The 26877-nt window shown below is 43.6% G+C and overlaps 1 protein-coding gene across 19 annotated transcripts in view; it reads left to right on the top strand.

Annotated features, from left to right (window-relative positions):
• The window catches only part of DICER1 (dicer 1, ribonuclease III), a 74842-nt gene that overhangs the window by 23530 nt on the left and 24435 nt on the right, over positions 1-26877 (top strand). For 6 of the 19 annotated variants that reach the window (XM_021098173.1, XM_021098172.1, XM_021098166.1 and 3 more), the window contains 13 exons: positions 202-302; positions 4365-4553; positions 5188-5350; positions 6812-6942; positions 7860-7994; positions 8710-8870; positions 11017-11185; positions 13219-13691; positions 20826-20958; positions 22255-22497; positions 23358-23512; positions 25936-26068; positions 26716-26791. In XM_021098173.1, coding sequence (XP_020953832.1) covers positions 4410-4553; positions 5188-5350; positions 6812-6942; positions 7860-7994; positions 8710-8870; positions 11017-11185; positions 13219-13691; positions 20826-20958; positions 22255-22497; positions 23358-23512; positions 25936-26068; positions 26716-26791 — 2116 coding nt within the window. In that variant the 5' untranslated portion in view covers positions 202-302; positions 4365-4409. 19 annotated transcript variants of the gene reach the window in all.

The raw sequence follows: 26877 nt of genomic DNA, 5'->3' as shown, positions 1-26877 counted from the left end.
TAGGCCTGCTGTCGTTACAGCTCATTCTCTTGTTCTTTGTTTTAGAATAAGACTTAGTATCCTAAGATAACCAAATGTCTTTTGTTAAAATACTGGCCTCCGATTCAACTTTTCACATCAATAGGGCTTTCTTGTAGATGTGTTTGTATTCAACCTAAGTACAGGAATCTTAAACTTGGCTATTTTTGCATTTATTTTTAGAGCAGAAGCTTGGGTATGCTGTGATTTTCCAATAAACTGCTCTCGCAATGTCACAGTGCAGTTCAGACAACAGCAACGCGGGGATCTCAAGCATTAAGACGGTAAATCTGGGCTTCACCCTGCGTGGAGGGATGAGGAGCGTGTACTCCTGTTTCCCTAAAAGCTGCCTCTAAATGAAGCCGCAACTGCACCACTTTCATGAGTGTGAATTGTTTGACCAGGAATTTAAAACCTGTGATTGAAAAATAGTCCTGTGGATTAATTACTCTGTTGGCTCTGCTAAAGCAGTTAATCGTAGTCAGTCAGTCTATGAAACTGGAGAACTTTTACTTACCAGCAGGCGTTCAGAGCGCTTCATTAAGGCCAAGTTAAGAAAGAAAAATCTATTTAAACATGCCAGAGAAAGTAAAAATTGGCAGAATTGTAGGTTTTTCTGTTTTCACATTATTGGATTACTTATTGAATCTTTAATTAAACGTTAAAGTTGGATGTGCTTTCTCCAAAGTAGAAAGTGTATTACTGTGGCCAGCCACTGTGTCCTAAATGCATGAACATGTATGAAATGAATTAATTTTAATTTCATTAATATTAATTTAAATATTGTGTTCTAATGGAAATATAATGGGGCAAGTTCAGTTGCCGTCCTCCCATGTCCTTGCACATTCTCTGTCCTGGATCCACCCATCAGGGCCGGTAGGAGTGGGCTGGGTGCGGGTGTCCGAACCAAGGAGAAATCTCTTTGGAACTGTCTGTACTTCTGTTCTGCATGTTACTGTGTAGACATTCATGAAATCTGATTCAGTTCATCGAATATTTACTAAACTGCCTGTATGGTCCGTTGTACCAGGAGGTGTAAGAGCTGCAAAGAATGATACACACATCTTCTCACGGAGCATGTGTGCCAGTAAACGAATACGTCGTGGATGTGTGTGCGTCTGTGAATCTACGCAGTGCGATTTACATTAGGAGAGGCGCAGCGAGGCTCTCGGAGGTTTTCTTGTCACTCATGTGGCCACTGTTTCATTCTGCAAACCTGCACTGTTTGTTTGCCGTACCTGGAGGGCGGTTAGTTCAGCCAGTGGTGGAAGGATGTGGGAGACATAGCGCTCCTGTCCTCAAGGGAACCCTAGTCTAATTGGCCATGTTTTTTCTTTTCTTTTTATGGCCGCACCTGTGGCACATGGACATGCCCGGGCCAGAGCCTGAATCCGAGCGGCAGCTGCCGCCTGCGTCACGGCTGTGACAGCGCCCCCTTTAGCCCACTGCGTCGGGCTGGGGCTGCAAAGTGGCACCTCTGCAGCCACCTGAGCCGCTGCGGTCGTGTTCTTCACCTGCTGGGCCGCAGTGGGAACTCCTGAGTTGGCTATGTTCATTGACTTTTTAAAACTCTTCATTTGGAAATAATTTCAGACTTTTACAGCAAAGAAAAATAAGATTAAGACAAAGATATGTGCTTTACCCGTCTTGCCCTGTTTGCATCATCAGTTGCGCCCATTCTCTCTCTGTATATCCACAGGTAGTTTCTTTTTTTGGAACCACTTGAGAATGAGTTACATACGTCATGGCCCTTATGCTCCGAGAATCAGGATACTCCTCTTAACTCCTCGGCACGGTCTTGGTGGAGCTGTCCACTCAGGGAGTGTGGCAGTGCCTCATCTGCAGCCAGACCTGTAACGGAGTGGGCGGTTCTGCAGGAAAGGGTCCGGTTTGAGATCAGTTACTGCATTTAGTTCTCATGTGTTTATAGTCTTCTTTAATCTGGAATATTTTCACAGTTTTTCTTTGTGTTTTATTTTACCGGTACCTTTAAAGACGATAGTCCCCCCCTTAAAATAAGAACATTAAAACATTTTTTAGACTATTCTAAAAAGAAACTTTATTTTTTAGATTATTGCTGTATAGTTATAGTCTATTTGTAATAAATTTTAAAATGAGTATATAAACATTTATAAGTAGGCTAATTTTAAGGCTATTTTTATACTGTTCTAAACGTAGAACATTCATTTTTTTTTTTTAGACTGTTTTCTGGGGTATTATTATTACGCATGCCGTCTGTGGGAGAAGACATGGTCACAGTGGTAAGAAGGGGGCTCCTGGCTGTAGAGAGTTTCTGGAGGTGGAGGAAGTGTGTTTGGAGATTTACGTTGCTGCCCTCTTTTCTCCTTCTAACATTTCTATCCACCACCGGGATTTGGGCTTCTCTCGGGATCCCTTTTACCATGTCTTTGTTTGGTCTGTTATTAGCGTTTGGCTCGGGTGAAAAGTGAGGGGTCAGGTTGAAGAATAAGAGTCAGTAGCCTGTAGCGATGGAGAAGCACAGTTGTCCCTCGGGATCCGCGGGACTGGCTCCAGCACCCCTGCAGATAGCAAACTGCAGGGATGCTCAGGTCCCTCGTATAAAACAACAGAGCACATCTGGCCTTCCATATCTGGGGGTTCATTGGACCCGCGGACGTGGAACCCTCAGATACAGAGGGCTGGAGTGCAGTGTCCCGAGAGTGGAAGCCAGGAGGGAAGTGCCTGCAGACCTCAGCCTCGAGCCTTCAGCATGACCTGCTGAGTCTCAGGAAATTAGGCAAAGCAGACTAATGCTTCAGGTTCCCTGCAGCTGTGTTGAGTAAAAAGCTTGGATGATCCACCTGAGGGTGTTTATGCCGTGGGCCTGTGACACTGAGAGACGCGAATGCCGAGTGTCAGAGGGTTAGGTGGAGTGGCTGTCGGAACTTTGGTTCAGTAGAGAATGAGGACATTATTTCTCATGAAAAACATAGCTCTGTTTGATCCAGGCAAAATAATGACTTGATAGTTTTCCCTAATGGGCTCTGGAATGCTTCGCTTGCCTGAGACGGTAAGGAGAATGGGGGTGCTGTCGGGCCACGGACACGCCTGCCTGGCTGAGGGCCTCGGCCCCTGTGCTTTGAGATCTTCCTCGTGATAGCTGGATGTCACATTCTTGTCAAATGAATTAATCTATGAAATCAGAGTCGGGACTTACGCCTACGCATAAAAGAGACCCTACTCTTGAGACTTCTTGGATTCGATGCAGCCATTGAAGTCGCTGTGCTGTACATGGTTGTAAATTTCACATGTCAGGAGATTCAGAGGTTTTGTTGTCGGGGAACAAAGAGCAGGGATTCTCTCTTTCCGGTCTCGTAGAGTGAGGACAGTGCACACTGCAAAGCTGTGCAGGGGAGAGAGTTCCCTACTCCAAGACAAGTAAATTCTGCTGATAGTCTGGGAAGCTGAGGATGGACCTTTATTTAGAGAGTCGAAACCCTAACGCTCTATTTGCTGGTTAGACATTTTTAAAAGACTGAATTTTTATTTTCTCATTTTACATAATCAAATTTGTCTTTGGGAAAGAATATATGAATTACAGAAGAGTGCTTAGATACCAGGAAGTAACTGAATCCACAGAACTGTGTTGCTTTGTTTTAATGAGTCTAGAACATGCATAATCTTAAAATACGCGTTTCAGTAGTTGGTCAGCTGTGCAATTGAAATAGGTTGTCAACTGAGAAAAAGACTTCCTGTGTTTACAGTCCTTTGATAAAATGACCAAATGTTGGCAGGATTTGCATCTTTCCTGTGTGCAGACACACTGTGACATCCCTTCCATACAGTTTTCTGATTATTTTATCAATAATAGCATCATCGTATTTGCAAAGAATGTTCGAAATATATTTATATGTGTGTTCATGTGTTACATATGTATATTTTTAAAGGCATCAGACTATGCATTTTTTTAAAGGTGTGTTATGGACCTAGTTCTGTGTCAGTAAATACAGATATGTATTATCTTTATGGATTCAGAGTATTCCATTTTAAGACTAGACCATTGTGTACTTAGCTAATTTTTAAATACATTTTAAGGTTATTATTCTTAAGTAATAAGGCAGCAGTAAATATTCATGTATTTATATTTTTGTGCAGCTGCCTAATTCTTTTAGACACGTTTCTAAGTGTAGAGTTGGTGGGTTGGAGAGCATAGAATGCTTGACTTTTGAAGCGATCCTCTTAGATCAAGAAAAGGCTAAAACAATGCTAAGCAGAGTTTGAAAAGGCCCATAGGAATGATATCCTGATGTTTCTCTTGTTTCTGTGCTTTCTTTTGTTTTTAACCCTGCATGGTTGTGTAATGGTATTCTTTTTCCCTTTTGTAGTAAGCTGTGCTAGAACAAAAATGCAATGAAAGAAACACTGGATGAATGAAAAGCCCTGCTTTGCAACCCCTCAGCATGGCAGGCCTGCAGCTCATGACCCCTGCTTCCTCACCAATGGGTCCTTTCTTTGGACTGCCATGGCAACAAGAAGCAATTCATGATAACATTTATACGCCAAGAAAATATCAGGTACTAATGAGAACACTAATACTGGAGCATTTTCACTAAAATGGAATAAATGAGCGTATAGTTGACCCAACTTATATAAAACTCCTTTACCTTTTCAAGTTTTCCTCTTCTGATTAATTTTATCATTCCAAATACTTTTGTTCTTAAAAGTCCTTTTCTTTTCTAACATCTGCTGGGTAATTGATTTGATAGTTTTCTTGATGAAATTTCTCCTTTTTGCCCCTATGAAACCCGCACTGCTCCTTTGTGTCTATTTGGGGGTGTCTGTCCTCGTGACCTGGGTAGGAATTGAGATTGGGTTGCGCACCCACGGACTGGGACTGGCAGAACCACAGTTACAGTCACCGCAGTTGTTCACAGTATTCCAGAGGGGTGTTCTGTGAAGGTAACCCCCAACGAAATGGGAAATGCCATTTCAACACGTTTACACAGCACAGCTGTGTAACCAGCATTTCACTGCCTCTGATTATTTTTCTTATATAAAGATATAGAAAGTAAGGTTTTTGAAGGGCAGATTTATTGGAGGAAGATTTTTAGAAAACACTGAAATTGCCTGAATTAAAAGAAAATCCAATTTTCTAAATTTTGTGCTAGATAAGAGGTGTATAATCTCTTTTTCCCACTGTGTTTCTAGGTTGAACTGCTTGAAGCAGCTCTGGATCATAATACCATAGTCTGTTTAAACACTGGCTCAGGGAAGACGTTTATTGCAGTACTACTCACTAAAGAGCTGTCCTATCAGATCAGGGGAGACTTCAACAGAAATGGCAAAAGGACGGTGTTCTTGGTCAACTCTGGTAATAAAAAATTATTTTATGAAATTGTGTGGAGCAACTTGGATAAGATTTTATGGTTAAGCAGATTTTCTCCATACGTATTAAGTTAAATTCTTAAAAATGTAGGGAGTTTGACAGATAATATGCTTGTTGAAGATCTGATAGCAGAAATATAATTTTGTGTTATTTCTTAACTTTATAGTCTTTCTCATAAATGTTTTATATCGTTTTATTTCACAGATGTTAAACTTCAGCTCTTAAATGTAATTGCATTTAATTTTGATTTTGCATTTCTTTTGAATAGATGACTTTTGGAATATCATCTGATCTGAGTTGTTAGTTTTTTTTTGTTTTTTCCCTAATGGCTGCACCCATGGCATATGGAAGTTCCCCAGCCAGGGACTGAATCTGAGCTACAGCTGTGGCAGCGCCAGATCCTTTAACCCACCGTGCCAGGTGAGGATGAACCCACGCCACTGCAGTGACCAGAGCTGCGGCAGACGGAGTCTTAACCTACTGTGCCCCAGCGAGAACTACAGTTGTTATTTTTTGGTTTTGATGTTTTAGCTTCACAAAGTATGTCAAAAGGTGCTTGATTATGAAATAGGTAACTTTTTGATTTATGATTGTGTGATACTGGTTATAGAAAGAAAGTTAGGTGCTTCTTAAAAGTTGGCTATTCAGTAAGAGTTTAAAGCACTGGTTTTTGTCTTAAAATTGTGTATTAAAATAAAAAGTATAAAATGTGAACATAAACTGCTAGGGTGCTAGTATAACTATGTCCCTCCCCTCTTTTTTTTCTTTCTTTCCTTTTTTTTTAAAAGATTATCAGCATGTGATGGTCTCATGTGCTTTTTATATTAGTCTGTCTTATTTCTTGGTGATACAATCTGATTTTATTGAAGAAAACAGGAGGGGTGGATCAGAAGTAGTTGCTGATCCAGCCTAGACATTATATTCTCAGGTTGGGGAAAGTTGTCTTTAAAGAAGGAAATTGGTGTAAGACTCTCTGAAGAGAATGGCAGGAGGCAGGGTGGTGAGTCTAACAAGTGTCTTTTGGAAGATAACCTCGGAAATATGATTTTAAATTGGCTGTCTGAAAAATTGGTGGTTTGGAGTTCCTGTTGTGGCTCAGCGGGTTAAGAACCCCACAGTGTCCATGAGGATATGGGTTTGATCCCTGGCCTTGTTCAGTGGGTTAAGGATCCAGCATTGCTGCAGGCTGCAGTGTAGACCACAGATGTGGCTCAGATCTGGCATTGCTGTGGCTGTGGCTTAGGCCTGCAGCTCCAGCTCTGATTGGACCCCTAGCTTGGGAGCTTCCATATGCCATGGGAGCGGCCCTAAAAAGACAAAAAAAATTGATGGTTAGGTGTAATATATAATAACGAGGATTTCCTTAACTGTTGTGTTACTAGTAGTCCAGAGAGCCATTTAGTGAAGATTTCTCATATTTACATGGCGTATTGTATTTGTAATCAGCAAACCAGGTTGCTCAACAAGTGTCAGCTGTTAGGACTCACTCGGATCTCAAGGTTGGGGAATACTCGAACCTAGAAGTAAATGCATCTTGGACAAAAGAGAAATGGAACCAAGAGTTTACTAAGCACCAGGTAAGACTTGGACTCCCTATAAGTCCTTGGTTTATAAGACCACCTGCAGCCTTGGTTGTCTGAATTACGGTTGAAAACTAATTGAAACTAAGTACTATCTTGCATTTTGTCAGCCTAGAAACTAGCCCTTATGCTTTTTCCCACATGGTCTAACTTGTGTTGCTCTGACTCCATAGAAAGGGTATGACTACAGTATGATTTACCTGCTTGAAAAACACAAAGTCCTACAACCTCTGTCCATCTTGCAGACAACTTGCTTTCAGAAAGTTTACTCTTGAGTTACATTTGTTGAAATTGGACACATTTCTTGGTTGAGATCTTAGCGTCTCTGACGGAGACTTTCTTAGAGAAACTTATCTGCAGAGCCTGCTTTTGTCGAGGGCCTCTTGTATGTTGGTGTTGGTGGATCTAAGGTGATTAAGAGATGCTTCCTGACTAACTGGAGATGGTCCCCAGCCTGCTAGTATGTCTTACATATTGAATTAAGCCCTCATTAATAAAATACTTAAAATCCACAGAATGATAAGCTAGAAAAAGAATTAAGTAGGCCGTGTCTCCTTCCAGAAAACCTTGTCAGTTCTTGGAAAAAAAATGAAAGGAAAAAACTGTGTTAATTATTTTTTGATCTGATAAAACTGACAGTTTTCATCAGTCAAATTATGGCTAAAAACTTGAAGTAGATTGATAGTAGATTTATCCTAAAAACGTAGTCTCCGTTATCACTGTCTCTTTCCGTGTTTTTCTGATTTTACTTCTTGGTTCCAAAGTATGAGCTTCCATATGTGTAGAATTTTTGTTTTCATTTGGACTGTTGAATTTCTTAATCTTCACCTAAAGTACAGTGGTTCTGTAATCTGATTTCTTATAAGTGCATCCAGGCAGGTGAATGGCATAAACTAATGTCAATTTTATTTTAGGTTCTTGTTATGACTTGCTCTGTCGCCTTGAATGTTTTGAAAAATGGTTACTTAGCACTGTCAGACATTAACCTTTTGGTGTTCGATGAGTGTCATCTTGCAATCCTAGATCACCCCTACCGAGAGATTATGAAGGTAAGTTTTTAGATTTTATCAGTCTTTTTTTTTTTTTTTTTTTGGTCTTTTTAGGGCTGCACCCATGGCATATGGAGGTTCCCAGGCTAGGGGTTGAATTGGCGCTGTCGCCGCTGGCCTGCACCCCAGCCACAGCAACATCAGATCCAAGCCTTGTCTGAGACTTATGCCACAGCTCACGGCAATGCCAGATCCTTAACCTACTGAGCAAGGCCAGGGTTTGAACCTGCGTCCTCATGAATGCTAGATAGACTCGTTTCCGCTGAGCCACAACGGGAACTCCTAGATTTTATCAGTCTTATGCAGGTCAGATTACTGAATATAAGCGTTGTTTTTATATATCAAAAGCAGTATTAGTTACCACTTTGGGGAATTTGGTTCCAGGGGATGAGTGAGTGAATGAATATTAAATCATTGTTCATTTAAATCTATAATCTGTAGTATTAAACTATAATAAATTTATAAGCTAAATCTATAATAAAATTTAGCATCATATAAATCAGTAAATTATATGATCTATCATAAATGACCTATGTAATCTATGATAACATATTTAAATGTTCTTTTTTGATAAATAGATCTTTTAAACAAGCTACAGTAATTCCATGAGTAATATTTTTAGTATCCGTTAGATCTTTTTGACATGTTTTATTATGGTGCTGTCTCTTGTTAGACAAAATGAATTCCTCACTGTCAGTATCTTTTGTTTTGTTAGCTCTGTGAAAATTGTCCATCATGTCCTCGTATTTTGGGGCTAACTGCTTCCATTTTAAATGGGAAATGTGATCCAGAGGAATTGGAAGAAAAGATACAGAAACTGGAGAAAATTCTTAAGAGTAATGCTGAAACTGCAACTGACTTGGTGGTCTTAGACAGGTATGCACGTAGGATTGACTTGGCTCTAGAGAGACCAGCTGTAAAAGACTTAAGGCTTCAGTATCATAGTGCCTTGCAGGTTAGATCTGTTCAAGTGAACAAATGGCTCTTAAAAGGAATGAGCAAGACTAAGAATTCTTATCCACACAGTCGTCTTCCAATGCAAGCACCTAACCTCATTTACACAGAGCAGCAAGTGGAGGTGTTTCTGCCCGAGGAGGAAATACCGCATGAGCACGCGCCCGTCCTCTTTGCCGATGCTGACGAGGCCCGAGAACTCGCACAGGAGGAAGTCGGAGTCCTCTGCCGTCAGAGTGTGTGCCTTGTTGTTCTGACTTAACCATCCCACATGATGCGTTGAAAGGGCAGTGACTTATTTACAGAATTCATTATTTTAATCTGCTTTAAAATAATGAGAGGAAGTTCCCTTCGTGGTTCAGCAGTTAACGAACCCGACTAGGAACCATGAGGATGCGGGTTCAATCCCTGGCCTTGCTCAGTGGGTTAAGGATCCAGCATTGCCATGAGCTCTGGTGTAGGTCAAAGATGCGGCTCGGATCCTGCGTTGCTATGGCTGTGGGGTAGGCTGGCAGCTGTAGCTCCACTTTGCTCCCTAGCCTGGGAACTTCCATATGGCTGTGGCCCTAAAAAGCAAAAAAAAAAAATGAGAAACCCTCTAGTTTTGAAGATGGGTGTGAATTTCTGAGAGGTTGCTGCTTAGGGTTTCTAGGTTTGTCACCTTTTGAGGAGGTTGCTATTTTTAAGTTTCATTAGAACATGCTGTGTTTCATGAAACAGCTTTTTTGATTTAAGTTAGTGGAAAGGAGCCTGTATAAATTGGGTTTTTAAATAAATGTAACTAAGTCAATTCATATTAAGATGTCCTTATACCCTCATTAGGTAAAGTCTTCAACACGGTTAAAGATTACCAAGTGGTGGTTCTTGGAATAGTTATAATAGAGAAGATTTAATTCTCAGGTTAGAAGTTAAGTCGCACATGGATTTTGAATACTGGCCCCACTAGCTGTCGCCTGTGCGACTTCAAGTGAGTCATTTCTTGCCCCTGAACCTGTAAAATGGCATCACAGTGGTTTTGGGGGACTTGCTGAGGAGCAGTTACACTGACTTGGGAAACGCCATGCAGTGTGCCTGTCGTTTAGCCGGAATTTGGAAGGAGCTCTCTTTGTAGAATGAGAGGAGAAGGTAGCGTTTAAATTCATTGGACTTAGGAATTCGGCATGATATCAAATCTGAATCTCGTGGCCTTTCGGACATGCTGTTTCTGATTTCCCTGAGCTAAAAGAGTCTGTGACGTCAACGTGAAAGGCTACACGTTTGCTTTCTGTGGCTGGAATGAGATTGGTGGGCCTGTCCGACTTGCGGCCTGCAGGAGGAGGGGTATGAGAGCATTTAGCTAAAACTGTTAAGCAATCCGTTGAGTTTGGTATTACCTCGTTCTCTAAGCGTGACTCTTGGAAATTCTGGTTGAGAATAATGAAAACGGTAGTATTTAAGTATGTTTTTCTTCTCTTTTTTCATAAATTAATTGTTGTATGTGCTTTTAGAATTTTAGGTGTTGTTCTGGTCATCGTTTTATGACAGGCATGAAAGATCCAAGCAATGATACTGTAATTGATGGAAATTTGGAGGAGCTTTTCCCTGAGGATATGTTAAAAATACATTAAGAAAAACTTTTCAAATAGTATGGAAATGGGTACATTGGATAACACTTCTTCCCTCTGATGGACCCCTCTTCCCTGTAATCAGAAATTACTTCTGAGAAGCAGCCATTGTGGAGTTTCTTGAATATTTTGACTCACGTTATTTTTCATTCTGGCTGATGGCTAAGGTGGTAAAAGATGAAAGCCTAAACCTAAAAAAACAAAACAAAAACCCTGGGATGATAATGAAATCACAAATTCTTTGACTGTTAGCCATACGCATTTATTCCTTGAGACCTGGCAGGCAGACAGCATAGATGCCGTTGAATGCCACTTTAGGAAGGCTTGCCGTGAGCCTGCCTGTGATTCCAGATGCTTGGAGCACTGAAAAGAGGATGTTTCTTTTTTGGTTTCGAAATGTAATGGATTGTAATGCTCTAGTCAGTTTATTGTGCTAATGACAACTTGTGTTTCTAACGTTAAAGATATACTTCTCAGCCATGTGAGATTGTGGTAGACTGTGGACCATTTACTGACAGAAGTGGGCTTTATGAAAGACTGCTGATGGAATTAGAAGAAGCTCTCAATTTTATCAATGACTGTAACATAGCTGTACATTCAAAAGAAAGAGATTCTACTTTAATTTCCAAACAGGTAAGCATATGGAGTAAGTATAGGGAGTATAATAAAAGGCTTCTATTTATTTTTGATATTGAAATGAAAATATGCTTCTGATGAGGCTGTTTTCTATACATTTTGGTTTAAGGCCTTACCTTCTTATCTCTTTGGACGTTTTCCATTGAATGTACTGGGTTGAGTTTACTATGGCCTGACAGACATTTATATTTATATGTATGTGTGTGTGTGTGTGTGTGTGTGTGTGTATATATATATATATATATTTTTTTTTTTTTTTTAGGGCTGCACCCATGGCATATGGAGGTTCCCAGACTAGGTGTCTAATCGGAGCTGTTGCTGCTGGCGTACACCACAGCCACAGCAACTCAGGATCCGAGCCGCGTCTGTGATCTATACCACAGCTCACGGCAATGCCAGATCCTTAACCCACTGATCGAGGCCAGGGATCGAACCTGCAACCTCATGGTTCCTAGTCAGATTCATTTCCACTGCACCCTGACGGGAGTCCCAACATTTATATTATTGAGCATAGACATCCCTGGTTTACAGAGATGCCATGATTTTTTAAGTATAAGAGGTGAGTCCAGTTTTTTTTTCCTTGGGCAGATGAATTAGTTCCTGCTCAACCCTTGGGTTAAACGAACTCTTTTGCTGTTTCTTTGTATGTAACTGCATATGAGCCTGTTGTCCTTGAGAAGTACAGCTTTGAGAAGTGATTCCTTAGGATAGTGCTGTTCCAGGTGTGGACGCAGAGCAGCCTTCACATCCCTCTGGAACTTTTTAGACATGCAGATGACGGGCCCCAGTCTTGACCTGCCCCATCTGAAGCTCTGGGGGTGGGGTCCAGCTGTCTGAGATTTGACAAGCCCTTCAGTTATCCTGATGCCATTGGAACTTGAAAACCACTATCCCAGGACTTTGAGTCAGTTGTGACTGTTTTTTTTTTTTTTTTTGCTATTTCTTTGGGCCGCTTCCGCGGCATGTGGAGGTTCCCAGGCTAGGGGTCGAATCGGAGCTGTAGCCACCGGCCTACGCCAGAGCCACAGCAACGCAGGATCTGAGCCGCGTCTGCAACCTACACCACAGCTCACGGCAACGCCAGATCGTTAACCCACTGAGCAAGCACAGGGACCGAACCCGCAACCTCATGGTTCCTAGTCGGATTCGTTAACCACTGCACCACGACGGGAACTCCAGTTGTGACTGTTAACACTGTATTGGTTCTAAGTCTTTTAAAAATTTTTCTTTCTTTATTTTTTGGTTGCTCCTGCAGCATGCAAAAGTTCCCTGAGCCAGGGATCAAACCTGTGCCATAGCAGCGACCCAGGCTGCTGCACTGAAAATGCTGGGTCCTTAACCCATTGCGCTACAAGGGAACTCCCTTGAATCTAAGTCTGATTTCTCTCCTGATGATTTTTTTCTGAAACAGCAATGCACAGATTCTTTTCAGTCCTTGAATTCTCATTAAGTCCGTGCTCAACCCAGTATGTCTTGTACATGCCTATAGAACTGGCAATTCCTGTTTTAGCCTCAGTATGCATTTACAGTCTGCTTCGAGCGAGTTATAAGATGTGGCACTCTGGGCAGTTCAGGGAGAATTGTCTTGCTCTTTTTTGATATCTAAAGTAAAATTACGTGCTCTGCTACATATGTGTATGCATATACATATACACATAAAACACACACACATATGTATATGTGTTTGTACTTTGGTCCATACCTCTTTGCATATTTTTATCTGGAAGTGAAACTAATCACAGATCTAAAATTAAGTCTCATACAATTGCATCTTTCAATTTCTGTCATTTGATTATTTTCGCTGGGGAAAACCCAAGAGTGGTTCTGGGCATATGTGTGAAAAAGTAGAGCTTGAAAAGACTACCGGCCTTTCACCCAGCCTTGGAGAGTGAACCTCAGTGTTTGTGTTTATTAGTGGGGTCGATTGGTTTTGAGGGGCAGATTGATGACACCTTAAATCCCGGTTGAACTCCGTATGAAAATGCTAAGTGATTGTTGTTTAGCATTTGGGTCTTTACATTTTTTTGTAGATACTGTCAGACTGTCGTGCAGTATTGGTAGTTCTGGGACCTTGGTGTGCAGATAAAGTAGCTGGAATGATGGTAAGAGAACTACAGAAATATATCAAACATGAACAAGAGGAGCTGCACAGGAAATTTCTATTGTTTACAGACACTTTCCTGAGGAAAGTACACGCGCTGTGTGAAGGGCACTTCTCCCCTGCCGCGCTTGACCTGAGATTTGTGACTCCTAAAGTCATAAAACTGCTCGAAATCTTACGCAAGTACAAACCCTACGAGCGACAGCAGTTTGAAAGCGTTGAGTGGTATAATAATAGGAATCAGGATAATTACGTGTCTTGGAGTGATTCGGAGGATGATGAGGAGGACGAAGAAATTGAAGAAAAAGAAAAGCCGGAGACGAATTTTCCTTCTCCATTTACCAATATTTTATGTGGAATTATTTTTGTGGAAAGAAGATACACGGCAGTTGTCTTAAACAGGTAAATCTCTACAATTTAACATTTTTTTCCTTAGTAGAACAGGCAGCTTTTTGTTTTGCGAAGTGATATGTTGCAGTAGCGTTAAGAGCTAGCAGGAGGCTTCTGTAAGTGGCTTTGCTTGGCTCCATCAAGACGCACGGGTGATGTTCTCTCTACGGGGATTGACAGAGAGGATGTTTATATGTACAGTAGCTTTCCCCAGAGGCTAGATTTGGTATCACTGAGGGTTTTTTCCCTAAAGGATGCTAATCTATTCTAATCCATCTAAAATAGAGTGCAGGTATAGGGAGCTTACAAATATAGTTACGTTAAAATACAGTGTTCCTTGTTTTGTGTGCAGTTGTTAGATTTAGATCAGATGTTTGTTCATCTCTGACTGTGATATGTTGGGCACTGTGTTAGTAAGCATTTCACATCAAGCATTCTTTTTTTTTTTTGAGGGCTGCACCCGCGGCATATGGAGGTTCCCAGGCTAGGGGTCTAATCTGAGCTACAGCTGCCAGCCTACACCACAGCCACACCAGATCCAGGCCGAATCTGCTGTCTACACCACAGCTCACGGCAACGCCAGATCCTTAACCCACTGAGCCAGGCCAGGAATCGAGCCTGCAACCTCATGGTTCCTAGTCGGATTCGTTTCCGCTGGGCCACGACGGGAACTCCTCACACCAAGCTTTCTTATTTATGTATTCCCGTGGCTAATTTTTCTCTGTGAGCTTTTTTACCTTAACAGATGTTGATTCAGGCCTGCAAGTTTGTGGTGAAAATGTGTATAACAACTGAATTTGAAATTTGGATTGGTTCGTAGAATACATATTAAAGTTTTCAGAACCAGAAGAGAGTAAAAATGTTAGGAGGGGATTCAGAGAATATCGGAATGATATTGACAGTGATCGCTGATTAGGGTGTAGGTTCCTACCCTGCCTCCTTCAATAATAAAAGTGTGTTTTTCGGGAGTTCCCACCGTGGCTCAGTGGTAGTGAACCTGACTAGTATCCATGAGGACGCGGGTTCAACCCCTGGCCTCGCTTGGTGGGCTGAGGATCTGGCGTTGCTCTGAGCTGTGGTGTAGGTCGAAGACGCGGCTTGGACCCGGCGTTGCTGTGGCTCTGGCTTAGGCTGGCAGCTGCAGCTCCCGTCTGACCCCTAGCCTGGGAACTTGCATGTGCTGAGGGGTGCGGCCCTAAAAAGATTAAAAAGAAAAAAAAAAAAGTGTGTTTTTCCCGAACAAGGACCCAGCCAGGGAGCGACCCTTCTCGTTTGTGTCACTTGGTCCGTTAGTGCAGGTTCTTTTGACTTGCGGACAGATGCTCCGTTGTATTTACAAAGGCCCAAGAGCGTCCCGACCGTGTACTTGAGTCTCCTTTCCCGTGAGCTCCGGTAACTGGCCAGAGGTGATCCCTAAGAGCCTTTTCTGCAGGTACTGATCTCTGAGGAGAAATTAAGCTTTGTTTCCTGAGGTAATTTGGGTTTTTTTTTTTGAAACTGCTTCTGACTGTTTTGGGGCTTTGAGAACTTACTTGAGGAACGAGAAATTGGACTCTCGGGTAGTGATCTGGTGGTTCTCAGTCTGGTAATTTTCATAGTCAGTGGGCCTGATCCTTATGATGAATACAAACAGAATAACTTTAGGGAGTGAATTACATTGGAATCCGAAGTTTAAAGTTGGAGGGGGACTTCCCTGACGATCTAATCCAGCCCACTTACTGATATTAAAAACGAAAAAAGGCCTCTGGAGGAAAAGTGATTTGCTCTGAGTTAAACTGCAAGTCAGTGGCAGAGATAATTCTAGAATCCTGATATTCTAGCTCTTAAGTTTCCAGTTCTTTGTATAATCATAGTGCCCTTGGGTATCACAGAACACCGAAAACCAGTGCTTTACAGTGGGAAGGCTGCCAGGAGACAGTGCAGGGAGTGCGTGACTGTTTGGGTTATTTCTTAGAATGGGGGAAAGGCATTGCAGAGGTCAAAAAAGTTTAATATTGGCACAGTTCTAAGCCGAGTTGTAGACACACGCCCTGCCCTCCTCCAGGCTGGTTTAAGAATTAAATAAATAACTTTCTGGGGCTTGGAGAGAAGAAGTGGGGGCTTCGTGTCTTCCTTTCCCCTCTTCTCCACGTGTGTTTTTAAACATAGCGATAGGCCAGTTTTCACTGCAGGAATACGCACCTAAAAGTATGAGAATTCAGTGCTACTTCCTGTTGACTTTGAGGATCAGATTAATTGTGATCAACTTCCATAAAATGTGGCTGGAATTTAGTGATGAATCAAGAGCGGATTGAGGGTTGACTTTATGGGCAGCTAATTAAATATACAATAGAGGTCTTGTTCCAGTAAGCTTTTTAATAAGCTTAGAAAAACTTCCTGAAATCCAGATTCTTTCCTTCCATCAATTTAATGGGAGGAAAAACCCTTCTTCAGTGAACACTTTCATGGCAGTGTAAGCTATTGTACTACACAGGCACTTTTCTCCTCTGATTTAAAAAAGTCGCAGCTACTTCTACATGGATTTTAGTGCATGTTCAGTCTTATGTTCGTAGGTTTCCTTTTGTCTTAGGTATATAGGGTATTATTGCTTATAATGCACCTTTACATATTTTTTAAAACCTCACAACACTTCTTGAGAGATCGAGGTAGATTTTTTTACTGTATCATAGGAGAGGAAAATAGCACTCTTTTTTTTTTTCTTTGTCTTTTTAGGGCCACACCCGTGGCATATGGAGGTTCCCAGGCTAGGGGTCCAGTCGGAGCCGTAGCCACTGGCCTATGCCAGAGCCGCAGCAACTCGGGATCCGAGCCGCGTCTGCGACCTACACCACAGCTCATGGCAAAGCCAGATCCTTGCCCACTGAGCGAGGCCAGGGATGGAACCTGTGTCCTCATGAACACTGGACAGATTCGTTTCCACTGCGCCACGATGGGAACTCCAACACTCAGCTCGTGACCTCTCCGAATAACACAGATAGTGAGTGGCAGAAAGTGGCTGATACGCTCCAAGTCTGGAGCTCTTCACTGTGTCAACTCCTGGTCTTGTGTGACTTTAGCATTGGACAGATGGGGTTCCCCTCCTCTCTGTACCCCACACCCTCCATCGCCCCAGCACCTTTTGTTTACAGTTGCCGAGATGGCTCCACGTTTCCTGTATCCCCCCGGTTTCTGTGTGGGCAGCATCTTGCCTTGTGAGGTCCATTGGCTGCAACCGAGGACCTAGCCCTGGGGTATCCCTGTCAACTAAACCCCCGACTCTGTGTGCCCGGCCCCGGTTTTCCGTCACGGCCCTCCTTTGATGCGCGGTGTGCCGGGGTTCTTCAGCTGTTCGGTCTCCCTGTCTGCTGTGCCCTCAGAGCTTCGCCTTGGTCTCTGTTTCGATGGCCGTGACCGCCGTGGGGCGCGCGGCCGGGATGCTTTGTAGACCGCCGTCTTCTCAGGGCTCGGCTGGGTGCGAGGATTTGGAGGCGCACAGAAACGAAGGCTCCTCTCGTCCCTGCGCCTCGGGAGGCTTCCTGGTGGCGCCACCCAGCGTCCCTGTGATGGGAGCGCTGGCACGTGACCACGATCGCGTCGGCCCGAGTTCTCCGCGGGGCGTTGCTCTTCCCGTCTCTTCCTACTTTACTCCTTGGAAGCAAGTCGCCAAATCCAGCTAGCCAAATCCAGCTAATCGTGGGGAGGGAGGGAGGGATTCGGCTTCCTTTCTGGAGAAGGGCTTGTCTGTGGATGTTCCCGGGGTTCCTCTGTGAGGAGAACGTGTCTCTTTTACCCTGTTTGTCTGTGTTTGTTAAATCGCTGTGAACGCATGTTGGTTTATTTTATACTCTGTTGTCATCTGATGCTAGGGTATGTCTTTCTTTCTTTCTTTATTAAACGCATTTTTTTGGTACAGGTTTTTCCACCTTGGGCCGCTGGGGTCTCTTTGAGGTACCCCGCCCCCGTGACATGCCCTCAGGCTTTTGGGTTTTGAGCGCTTCTCTACTTCTGCTACCACGTGATGTTTTTTAAATTTTCTTACTCCAGCCACAGAATCAGCCATTTCTCCAAGGAGCCCTGGTTCTTTTGATGTCTACCCACTTTTTTTTTTGTTGTCCTTTTGCTATTTCTTGGGCCACTCCTGCGGCATATGGAGGTTCCCAGGCTAGGGGTCGAATGGGAGCTGTAGCTGCCGGCCTACGCCAGAGCCACAGCAATGGGGGATCCGAGCCGCGTCTGCAACCTACACCACAGCTCACGGCAACGCCGGATCGTTAACCCACTGAGCAAGGGCAGGGATCAAACCCGCAACCTCATGGTTCCTAGTCGGATTTGTTAACCACTGCGCCACGACAGGAACTCCTGATGTCTACTCACTTTTTAGATGTGTACTTTGTGCAAGTTATTTAACTTTCCAAAGCTTCAGCCTCTTCATCTATGGGATAGTGATAGATAGCGCCTTTTCCTCCTCGGTTGTTAAGAAGGGACAGTGTGTGTAGCAGTGGCTGTCTCACACCTGACTCACGTGGGTGTGGGTTCCCCCTGCTCCTTGTACGCTGTGTTTGGGGGATGCGCTGTCCGAATACTGTACCTGTCACACGGGACGGGGGGGGGGGTTGTAACTGAGGGACTGCCATTTGATTTTCTCACATAGACAGCATGCGACAGGCATTGTCAATAACACAGTTCAGTATCTGGCAGCCATTTCAAGTGATCCGTGTGTATTTTTGAGTTTCTCCCCTTACGGTTGTCTGTGTAAATTAGCTTGTTTAGTCAAATCACAGTTTTCAGTAGTACAGCTACTAGTTTTCTGAATCTAGCATAGGTGTTTCCTATTTGAGGCTGTGCTGTTTCCCTTGTGCCCACGTGGGAATGCTGTGTGCACATGCATGCGTGTATACACACACACACACACACGCACACGGTGTAGCCTCTGCGCCTTTGCCAGTAGCAGCAGGATGAGGGTAAGCATCTAGTAGTTTTTTTTAAATTTTTTATTATAGTTGATTTATAGTGTGTCTAGTAGTTTAATAGTAAGTTATGTCTGCTGAATATAATTCAATTGTATTCATAAGCTCTTAGTTTTAACAGTATGTCTGCTGGGTATAATACAACTGGCAGTTGAATTTTAATGTTTTTTTTTTAGTTTCATTTTCTTTGTAGTTGATTCTTATGGAATTAAAAAAATCTTGGTTTCTGGTGAATTTGAAATTAGGAAAAAAAAAATCAGTTCTTTGCTGTAGATTGTTTTAGAAGCTCTGTGCACAAGAGAATAGCATCAAACAGTTTGCTTATGGAACAACTCACTAAACTCAGTATAAAATTTAAAAGAACAAACAAGACTTTGTCCTAGCAGTTCTGTGGTACCATGAAATCTCTAGGCAGTGTGCGTTACCAGGTTACAAGTTTCCTGACAATAGTAGTCCTTGTTTTGTTTCTCTGGAAGCCTATAGCCTTGTCTATAGGGATTCCTTAAATTTATCTGATAGAGATATTTTTTCTGTTTAAATGTTACTAGGATGGTATGTAGAGTTTAATTATTGCTTGCAAGAGATTTTATTTTTTAATGTGCGTCTCTTCTGTCCCCTGCTGAATTGGTGAGCGTTTCGTTAAGGAGAAATACATTTACTCTTAGCGCTTCCACTTCTCAGCTGATTGAAATCTGCCAGGTTTATCATTTCGGGCAAATGAAAGTACATTCTTGGCCTAGTTAAGAGTAGCTTGAACTGTATTTTTTAACTTCTTGTTATGTTTACATTGACGCATATTTACATAAACTAAAATTTGGAAGTACGTATTATTTCTAAGATAACTAACTTTAGGTTTAGATTTTGGGGCATGCTCTTTGCACGTAACACTGCTTTATTTTATGTTGACATCATAAGTTTCATAAACAAATTTTGGGACATATTAGAGAAGTTTCTGGTTCTGAACATTTTAAGTACTTGAACTATAGAGCAGACTTTCAGACTGACTTAGACAGGCAGGTGTTTTAATGATTTGGAGGCAGGGAGATATTCTAGATGGCCACTCAAGGTTTCTTGCAGGGCTTTGATATAGGTCTGCTTCATGTACTTTAAAAAAAATAATAATAGTAATAAAAAAAGGTTTGATTTAAAAATGCAGTTTTCTATTAGGAACTTATACTATATGCTGTGTGACTTCAGAAGAACCATGTGGAATCACTTAGGTCAGGTGTGGAGCCATTTATCCTGTGTGCTGAGCTTTTGAATGTGGATATTTCCAGAATAGCTGTAATGGCCATCCTACCTGTACCTTCTGTACCCATGTAACGCGACCCCATCCTGCGGCTCTTTGCCGTTTCTTCGCTAGAGGGCCCGCTTTCGGTGACCGCCTTCTGGGCTGATCCAGAGGAGCAGGTGCAAAGGGGGATGAGCTCAGGAGCGGGTTCTCCTTCCTGACAGAATGGGATGGGAACTCCCTCTGGGCACTGCCCACCCTCAGCAGTCTTTTGTGCAGAATTGTGGCCAGCCACCTGCCTGGGGACACAAAGTGTTGGGGCCAGATTCGCCTGTCCGTGGGTGGAGGCGGTTCCTTCCCTGGAGCTCTTTTTCCAGCGGTGCGGGAGTGGGGATAGAACCACGAGAAATAATGGGCTTCCTTTCCCATCACCCGAAGCTCTCTTGCTACACGCGGAGGGGACTCGCGTCTCCTCTGCCCTAATGGTACTCCCGTTGGCGTCTGGACCTTTGGTTCTTGGAGGCCAGCGCACGGTTGCTGCTGCAGGTGGTGCGAGCGCTTCGGGACGGGCACCCGGCTTTTGTACGGAGTGTGTGTGGCTCTTTTGTTGTGAGTCTGGGCCTGAAGTCAAGATGAGGAATCTGGTTTTTTTCTCTGCCTGGTCTGTCCCCTCCTGGGCCACATTTCTATGTGAGTCGTCATTGCCACATTAAAAGTTGGAGGTACTGTGACCATTTCATTCATCCCTCCAAATCCCCCCTGTATTTGGTGTTAAAAGTCTTGGTCCTCAGATCTACGCAGAGAGGAGTAGCAGTGAATTCTTTTTAAGGTGGCTGGAATAAACACCAAGACTGTTTCATTAGGTATGTTAGCAAAAAATACATGCATTTCCATCTTAAGAGAGACTCTACAAACAAGTTTTTTTTCCCTCAGCAGTGCTTAACTTCCAAATGTATATAATTTTCTTAGATTGATAAAGGAAGCTGGCAAACAAGATCCAGAGCTGGCTTACATCAGCAGCAATTTTATAACTGGACATGGCATTGGAAAGAATCAGCCTCGTAACAAACAGATGGAAGCAGAATTCAGAAAACAGGAAGAGGTAACTTAAAATAATTGTACAGTACCAACTCTCGGAACACAGACACTCTCGGCCTGTAGGGCCGCCCTTTCCTTGCTGCCCCTCTGCATTGCTTTCTGTCACACAGAGCACCTGTTCATATGGAGTCTCGCCGTCTCCTCTGAGGTGGCTGTACAGTAATTCATAGGTTCAGGGTTAGAATAGCTGTCTGGTAAATCACTTTTGCGTCTTAATTGCCGACAGCCGTTTTGTTTTCTTTTATTGGGCTGATGGCACACAGCTACGTTGTATGGAAAAAGAGAGCTTGTGTAAACGTAACTCCTGCTAATAACTCCATGTGACTCTGAAGCAACAAGCTGAAACTTTCCCCTGGAAAGTGCTTTGTTTTGTCTTCCATTTAAAGCCTTGCCTTGGTCGAATACTACTTTAAAAGTAACAGTGTATTTTAAAGATTTGGGTTTAATGTCTTCATGCTTTTTAAGGTTTTGATATAGGAAATAGCATTGTACAAATGGTAAAACTTAATATAGTGCTCTGGCTTGCAAATAAAGCTTTTTATTTAGAATTTGTAATTTAACTTAAAAGAAAGCAGAATAATTCATGTTGAAGTCATTTTCTACATGATAGTTCTTTGAGGGTGTTCCAAGTTTGCGGAGTCCAATAGCCAGAGACTGACAGATCTGTCCAAAGCCCAACCTACTTTCTCATTTAACTTATTCCGGACTGAGGAATGAGTTCCCGTGAATCTGGTGTGAAAAAAGTCGTCACTTTATCTTTTAATCAGTTCTGATCCCCGAAACTGAAAATGTCCCACAGTACCAGAAAATAAGTAATGCTTTGCTTGTAATTTTTAATTCCAAGTGATTTAGGGATTTTGGCGGAAGAGTTTTGACGTCTTTGGAGGGATGTTGGCACAGACATAAGATCCCGTTCTGGAGGGCTGGAGTGTCAGCAGGACTCCGGAAGTGGGTTTCTTTGGTCACTTTGTTGGTCATTAAAGGACCCAGCCCCTCAGCCTGAAGGCCGTGGTTTGTCCTTGGGTGCTCTGTAAAGTATAGAGGCACTTTGATTTTCAGTTTTATTCAGGTGAAGGTCACTGAATCAGAGTTTCTTTGCCCACGTGTTCATGGGTCTTGCGTCTGGCACCGTCATCCTCAGTTCCCCAGGGTGCCTTGTGTGGTGCTGACGTCATCTTCAGCCTGGCCTTAGATCGAGCTCCTTCAAGCAGTGTCAGAAATGACAGTCATCACTTACTTTACCGCAGTAGTTTCTTTGGAGATTGTCTTAGGATTGCTTTTCTTGGTGGGTTTTTTTCAGGTACTTAGGAAATTTCGAGCTCACGAAACCAACCTGCTGATTGCCACGAGCATTGTGGAAGAGGGTGTTGATATACCAAAGTGCAACCTGGTGGTTCGTTTCGATCTGCCCACAGAGTATCGATCCTACGTTCAGTCTAAGGGAAGAGCAAGGGCGCCAATCTCTAATTACGTCATGTTAGCAGATACGGACAAAATAAAGAGTTTTGAAGAAGACCTTAAAACATACAAAGCTATTGAAAAGGTAAGAACTGAAAAACTCATATGTATGGTTTCTTCAGGTACTTTTATATGTGTAAAAATAGACAAAAACAGTCTCTACAGAGAATAGTCTCAACTGGGGTATGCAGTGTGTGTCTTACAAGAAAGCTGAGAATAATGAATTACAATGAGCAGCGATATCTTAAAATAAAGTAGCAGTGAAATGGTCCTAGCGACTACTGGGGAAGTGCCCGGCAAGTGCACTTTCGCGTGGACAGTGCAGTGACAAGTTGATGGTGTGCGTTGTGGAGTGGTTTGAGAGTGACGGCATAGCCGCTGTACGGATGCAAGACTGGTGACCACACTGGGTGGGGGTGCGGGTGGGGGCGTGCGGGGGTGTGCGGGTGGGGGCGTGCGGGGGTGTGCGGGGGGGGGGGCGTGCGGGGGGGGGCGTGCGGGGGTGTGCGGGTGGGGGCGTGCGGGGGTGTGCGGGTGGGGGCGTGCGGGGGGTGCGGGGGGGTGCGGGTGGGGGGGTGCGGGGGTGTGCGGGTGGGGGCGTGCGGGGGGGTGCGGGGGCGTGCGGGTGGGGGCGTGCGAGGGGGTGCGGGTGGGGGCGTGCGGGGGTGCGGGGGGGTGCGGGTGGGGGCGTGCGGGGGGGGGCGGGGGTGTACAGTGCCTGGTAAGCCTCGTTGCCGTTTGGAGGATGTCTCCACGTGGTGGCCACTGGGAAGGATGCCCTGGGAGAAGTTTCCTGCCTCGGGTGACTGTGGAGTACTGACGTGTTTCAGAGAAAGGGCTATTTCGTGTCAAGAGAGGTTTTTCTGTAGGTCTAGAGCCAGACAACTAGTGGCAAAAAAAAAAAGCATTTGTTCTCATCAGACATTTTGTTTTTAAAATGTTCAGATCTTGAGAAACAAATGCTCCAAGTCCGTTGAGAGTGGGGAGACCGACCTTGAGCCCGTGGTGGATGACGACGACATCTTCCCCCCCTACGTGCTGCGGCCCGACGATGGCGGTCCCCGGGTCACCATCAACACGGCCATTGGACACATCAACAGGTGTGGCCTCAGGTCGTCTCTCTGGGGCACTGTGACATTGCAAGATTTAGATCAAACCTGTGTTTGGTTGTTTACCTTTTGCAAACAATCGCCAGTCTTTCCATTTGTGGCTTGTAGTATCGGGAGGAGAGAAAGAAAGGGAGCTGCTGCTTTTTTCCATTCGTTATTATTATTATTATTATTATTATTATTTTTTGTCAGAGGGCAGAAACAGTATTGTGCAGTAGTAAATGTTTGGTTCCCGTTGGCAAAGCTGACATAATGAAGGCATGTGCTTATTTTAATTAAACTGAAAGTGATTTTGCAGTGCTCACTGTTTTCTTTCTAAATCTTGAAATTGTTTTGGGCCATGAATGTTGAATTTTCCATTAGCAGTGATGGGAGATTATGATAAATAAACTTTAAAAAAAAAAAAAATGCTCTGTTTTACCTTGTCCTGAGTTGGTGACAACATTTCAAAGAACGAAGAAAAGCAGATATGTAGTTAGATTATATACCAGGATGAATTTCATGCAGAGGTAAAATAAAGGAGCAGCAAACAAAATTTTCTTTTTAACTTTTTATTTTGAAACAGCTTTTTTTGAACTTTAAAACATTGCAACAAGACAGTGAGGGACTCCCTCGACCCTTGAAAGCGACCCATTCGAGTTTCCCTTGGAAGTGAAAGAATCCAGTCCAGGACCATGAGTTGTGCTCATTTTTCACGTCTCTCTAGTCTCCTTCAACCTGGAACCATTCTTCCGTTTTTCCTTGACTTTAGTCACTTTTAAACTTTGGAAGATGCTAGGCCAGTCGTTTTGTAACGTGTCTCTCGGTTTGGGTTCATTTGACATTTTCTCAGGAGTAGAGCCAGGTTGCGCATTTGGGGCCAGCACGTCAGGGAAGTGATGCCGCGTTCCTCCTGTTCTGTCTAATCAGCTGGCTCGGCGCTGGTTTGTCCTTTTACTCTGGGGGTGACTTTGATCACTCACCTAAGGTCTGCCAGCTTTCCTTCGGAGAGGTGCCTTTTCCCCCTTTGTAACTATTGAGTATTTCACGGGGAGATGTTTTGAGATGATATACAATTTACTCTTCTTCCCGTTCCCCCATTAGGGTAAGTGCCCATGGGTATTCTTACCTGAATTATCTCTGTGATGTCTACAAAATGGTAATTTTCCAATTCCATTATTCTTTCTGCATTTGTTAGTTGTCGTCTTTCCTGTTAGGAAGCGCTTTCTCTTTTCTCTGTTCAGTTGTTCCTTGATGTTTTTATCCAGTGTGAACGAATGGACGCTTGTTTTATTCAGTAGGTTGTAGTCTTCCTCTTGTTCATTATTTATTTTCAGTTAAAACTATCTAAACTCTGACTGGTGGGGCCCCTCCAGTCTAGCTTCTGTGTCTTTTTAACCTGTTACCGTTATTCTTTGGACATGTCCTTATTTTACGGCACACTCAGACGTTTCTAGATTCATATTTTCCCCGCCCCAGCCTAGATACTAGCTGTTTGTCTGGAAGGTCCTGATTCCTTTCAGTGGAGAGTGAGTGGCGTTTAGGAACCAAGATCTGTGCACGAAGTGTGTTCGTCGGCTCTGCAGCACAGCTGTTACCGGGCTCCATGGTGGATGGGCTGAAAATGCATTTATATATTCACATACGTCTTCGTATTTATTTCTGTGTCTGACTGCCCATCTGTTGTTAGTAGCTTTATTTTTAGTATGACACCAGAGGGTTTATCCTAGCTTTCCTCTTTTTCATGTTTGTCCCTGACTTTTTTTAACAGTGAGAACTCTGACTCCCACTGTCCTCCACGTCATCCCCTGGATGTCGTCTCCCTGCCCGGAGCCAGGCTCCTTCTCTGCCGGGCTGCTGCTCTGCCGGGCTGCCCCGTGATCAGTGCTCTCCTCGCACAGGCCCCGACTTGCAGCCTTGCTGCCCATCCCTCCGCCCTCCCTGCCTGTGTCCTGCCCCCACGGGGTTGCCTTCCCGCCCCAGCACCCCGTCGTACTTGGGCTGCAGCTTCCCCTAGGCCACTTCTTGCCCCGCCTGTGCCACTCCTGCCGCTGCTGCCGGGTGGTCTGCGTGCTCTGCCGCCCTCCTGTGTGAGCGCCGGGCTCCCGCTGCTGGTGCCTCCGTTGCACAGGCCCCACGAGTTGTTGGCGAATGCAAGATTAGCTTGTTCCCTGTGTGCCCTTGCCACAGGTCACTGCCCAGCGGCTGCCCTGTGGGAGAGCAGGCTCCACAGCATCACCGTGGGGGGTTCTCTCAGAACCGCACTGTTCCGTCTTAGTTTGAAGCCGTGAAGCTTCAACTCCACGTAAAAACGCGGATTCGGTAGAGGGGAAGCGGGACATAAAACACGAAAACTTCAGAATGCGAGCGTCACTACACGTTTTTTCTTCTGTTTCTCAGTTGTAGACTCAGCATCAGTTTCTTTTTCTTCACAGATACTGTGCTAGATTACCCAGTGACCCGTTTACTCATCTGGCTCCTAAGTGTAGAACCCGAGAGTTGCCTGATGGTACATTTTATTCAACTCTTTATCTGCCAATTAATTCACCTCTTCGAGCCTCCATTGTTGTAAGTTTAGAAAAAGAAATGATTGTCCCTTTTTAAAGTGTGTCGTTAACGGATTTGTTTTCAGTTTCTCTGAGACTGTACACGCTATAGGTAAATTGGCTTCAAATCTACTTTAAAAAGTAAATGTATCAATCTCTTTTGTGGTCAACCACGTAATCAGATCTTCAGTAGACTTCGTAATTGATAGACTCTCAGAGTTCAACTAGGTGACCTCTGAAGCTTCCCCTAAGATCTTTCAGACATTTCTGAGGAGTCACTCAGCTGTGGCTGAGAAACTTAGAGGGACATAGAATTCTTTCAGTGTAGTTGGACTGCTCTAGTTATTTTGTGGTTGACTTGAAACCCTTTTAAAATCCTATTTTAAATTTTAAAGGGAATCCTGAATTCCTTTTACAATTCGTACTGAAATTTAGATTCCTCAAGATTGTAAACTCAGTTATGACTTATTTAGGTTTTACTTAGATGACTATTCCGATACGGAGATTGAGATTTTTTTCAAAAACTTCTTGACATTTTTCAAAATGAAGACGTCTACCTTGGTAAATTTCAGCGTTAAAGTTATGAGGGGGGAGGTTCTGCCTGTGTTTTATGTGCTAATAAGAGAGCTCCAAGCAGGTAACAGTGGGCGTGTTTTTCGTTACTTTCAGGGCCCCCCAATGAGCTGTATACGATTGGCTGAAAGAGTCGTGGCTCTCATTTGCTGTGAAAAACTGCACAAAATTGGTAAGAATGTTTGAAGAACACATGCAAGTAAAGATAAAGGGAGAAACAGTGTGAAACAAAAGCGCGTCCAGGGCTGCCGGGTCGGT

This window comes from Sus scrofa, chromosome 7, assembly GCF_000003025.6.
Source record: "Sus scrofa isolate TJ Tabasco breed Duroc chromosome 7, Sscrofa11.1, whole genome shotgun sequence".
NCBI classification, from domain to species: domain Eukaryota; kingdom Metazoa; phylum Chordata; class Mammalia; order Artiodactyla; family Suidae; genus Sus; species Sus scrofa.
The sequence above is the reverse complement of the archived record's forward strand: the minus strand, read 5'-3'. Positions and strand labels throughout refer to the sequence as shown.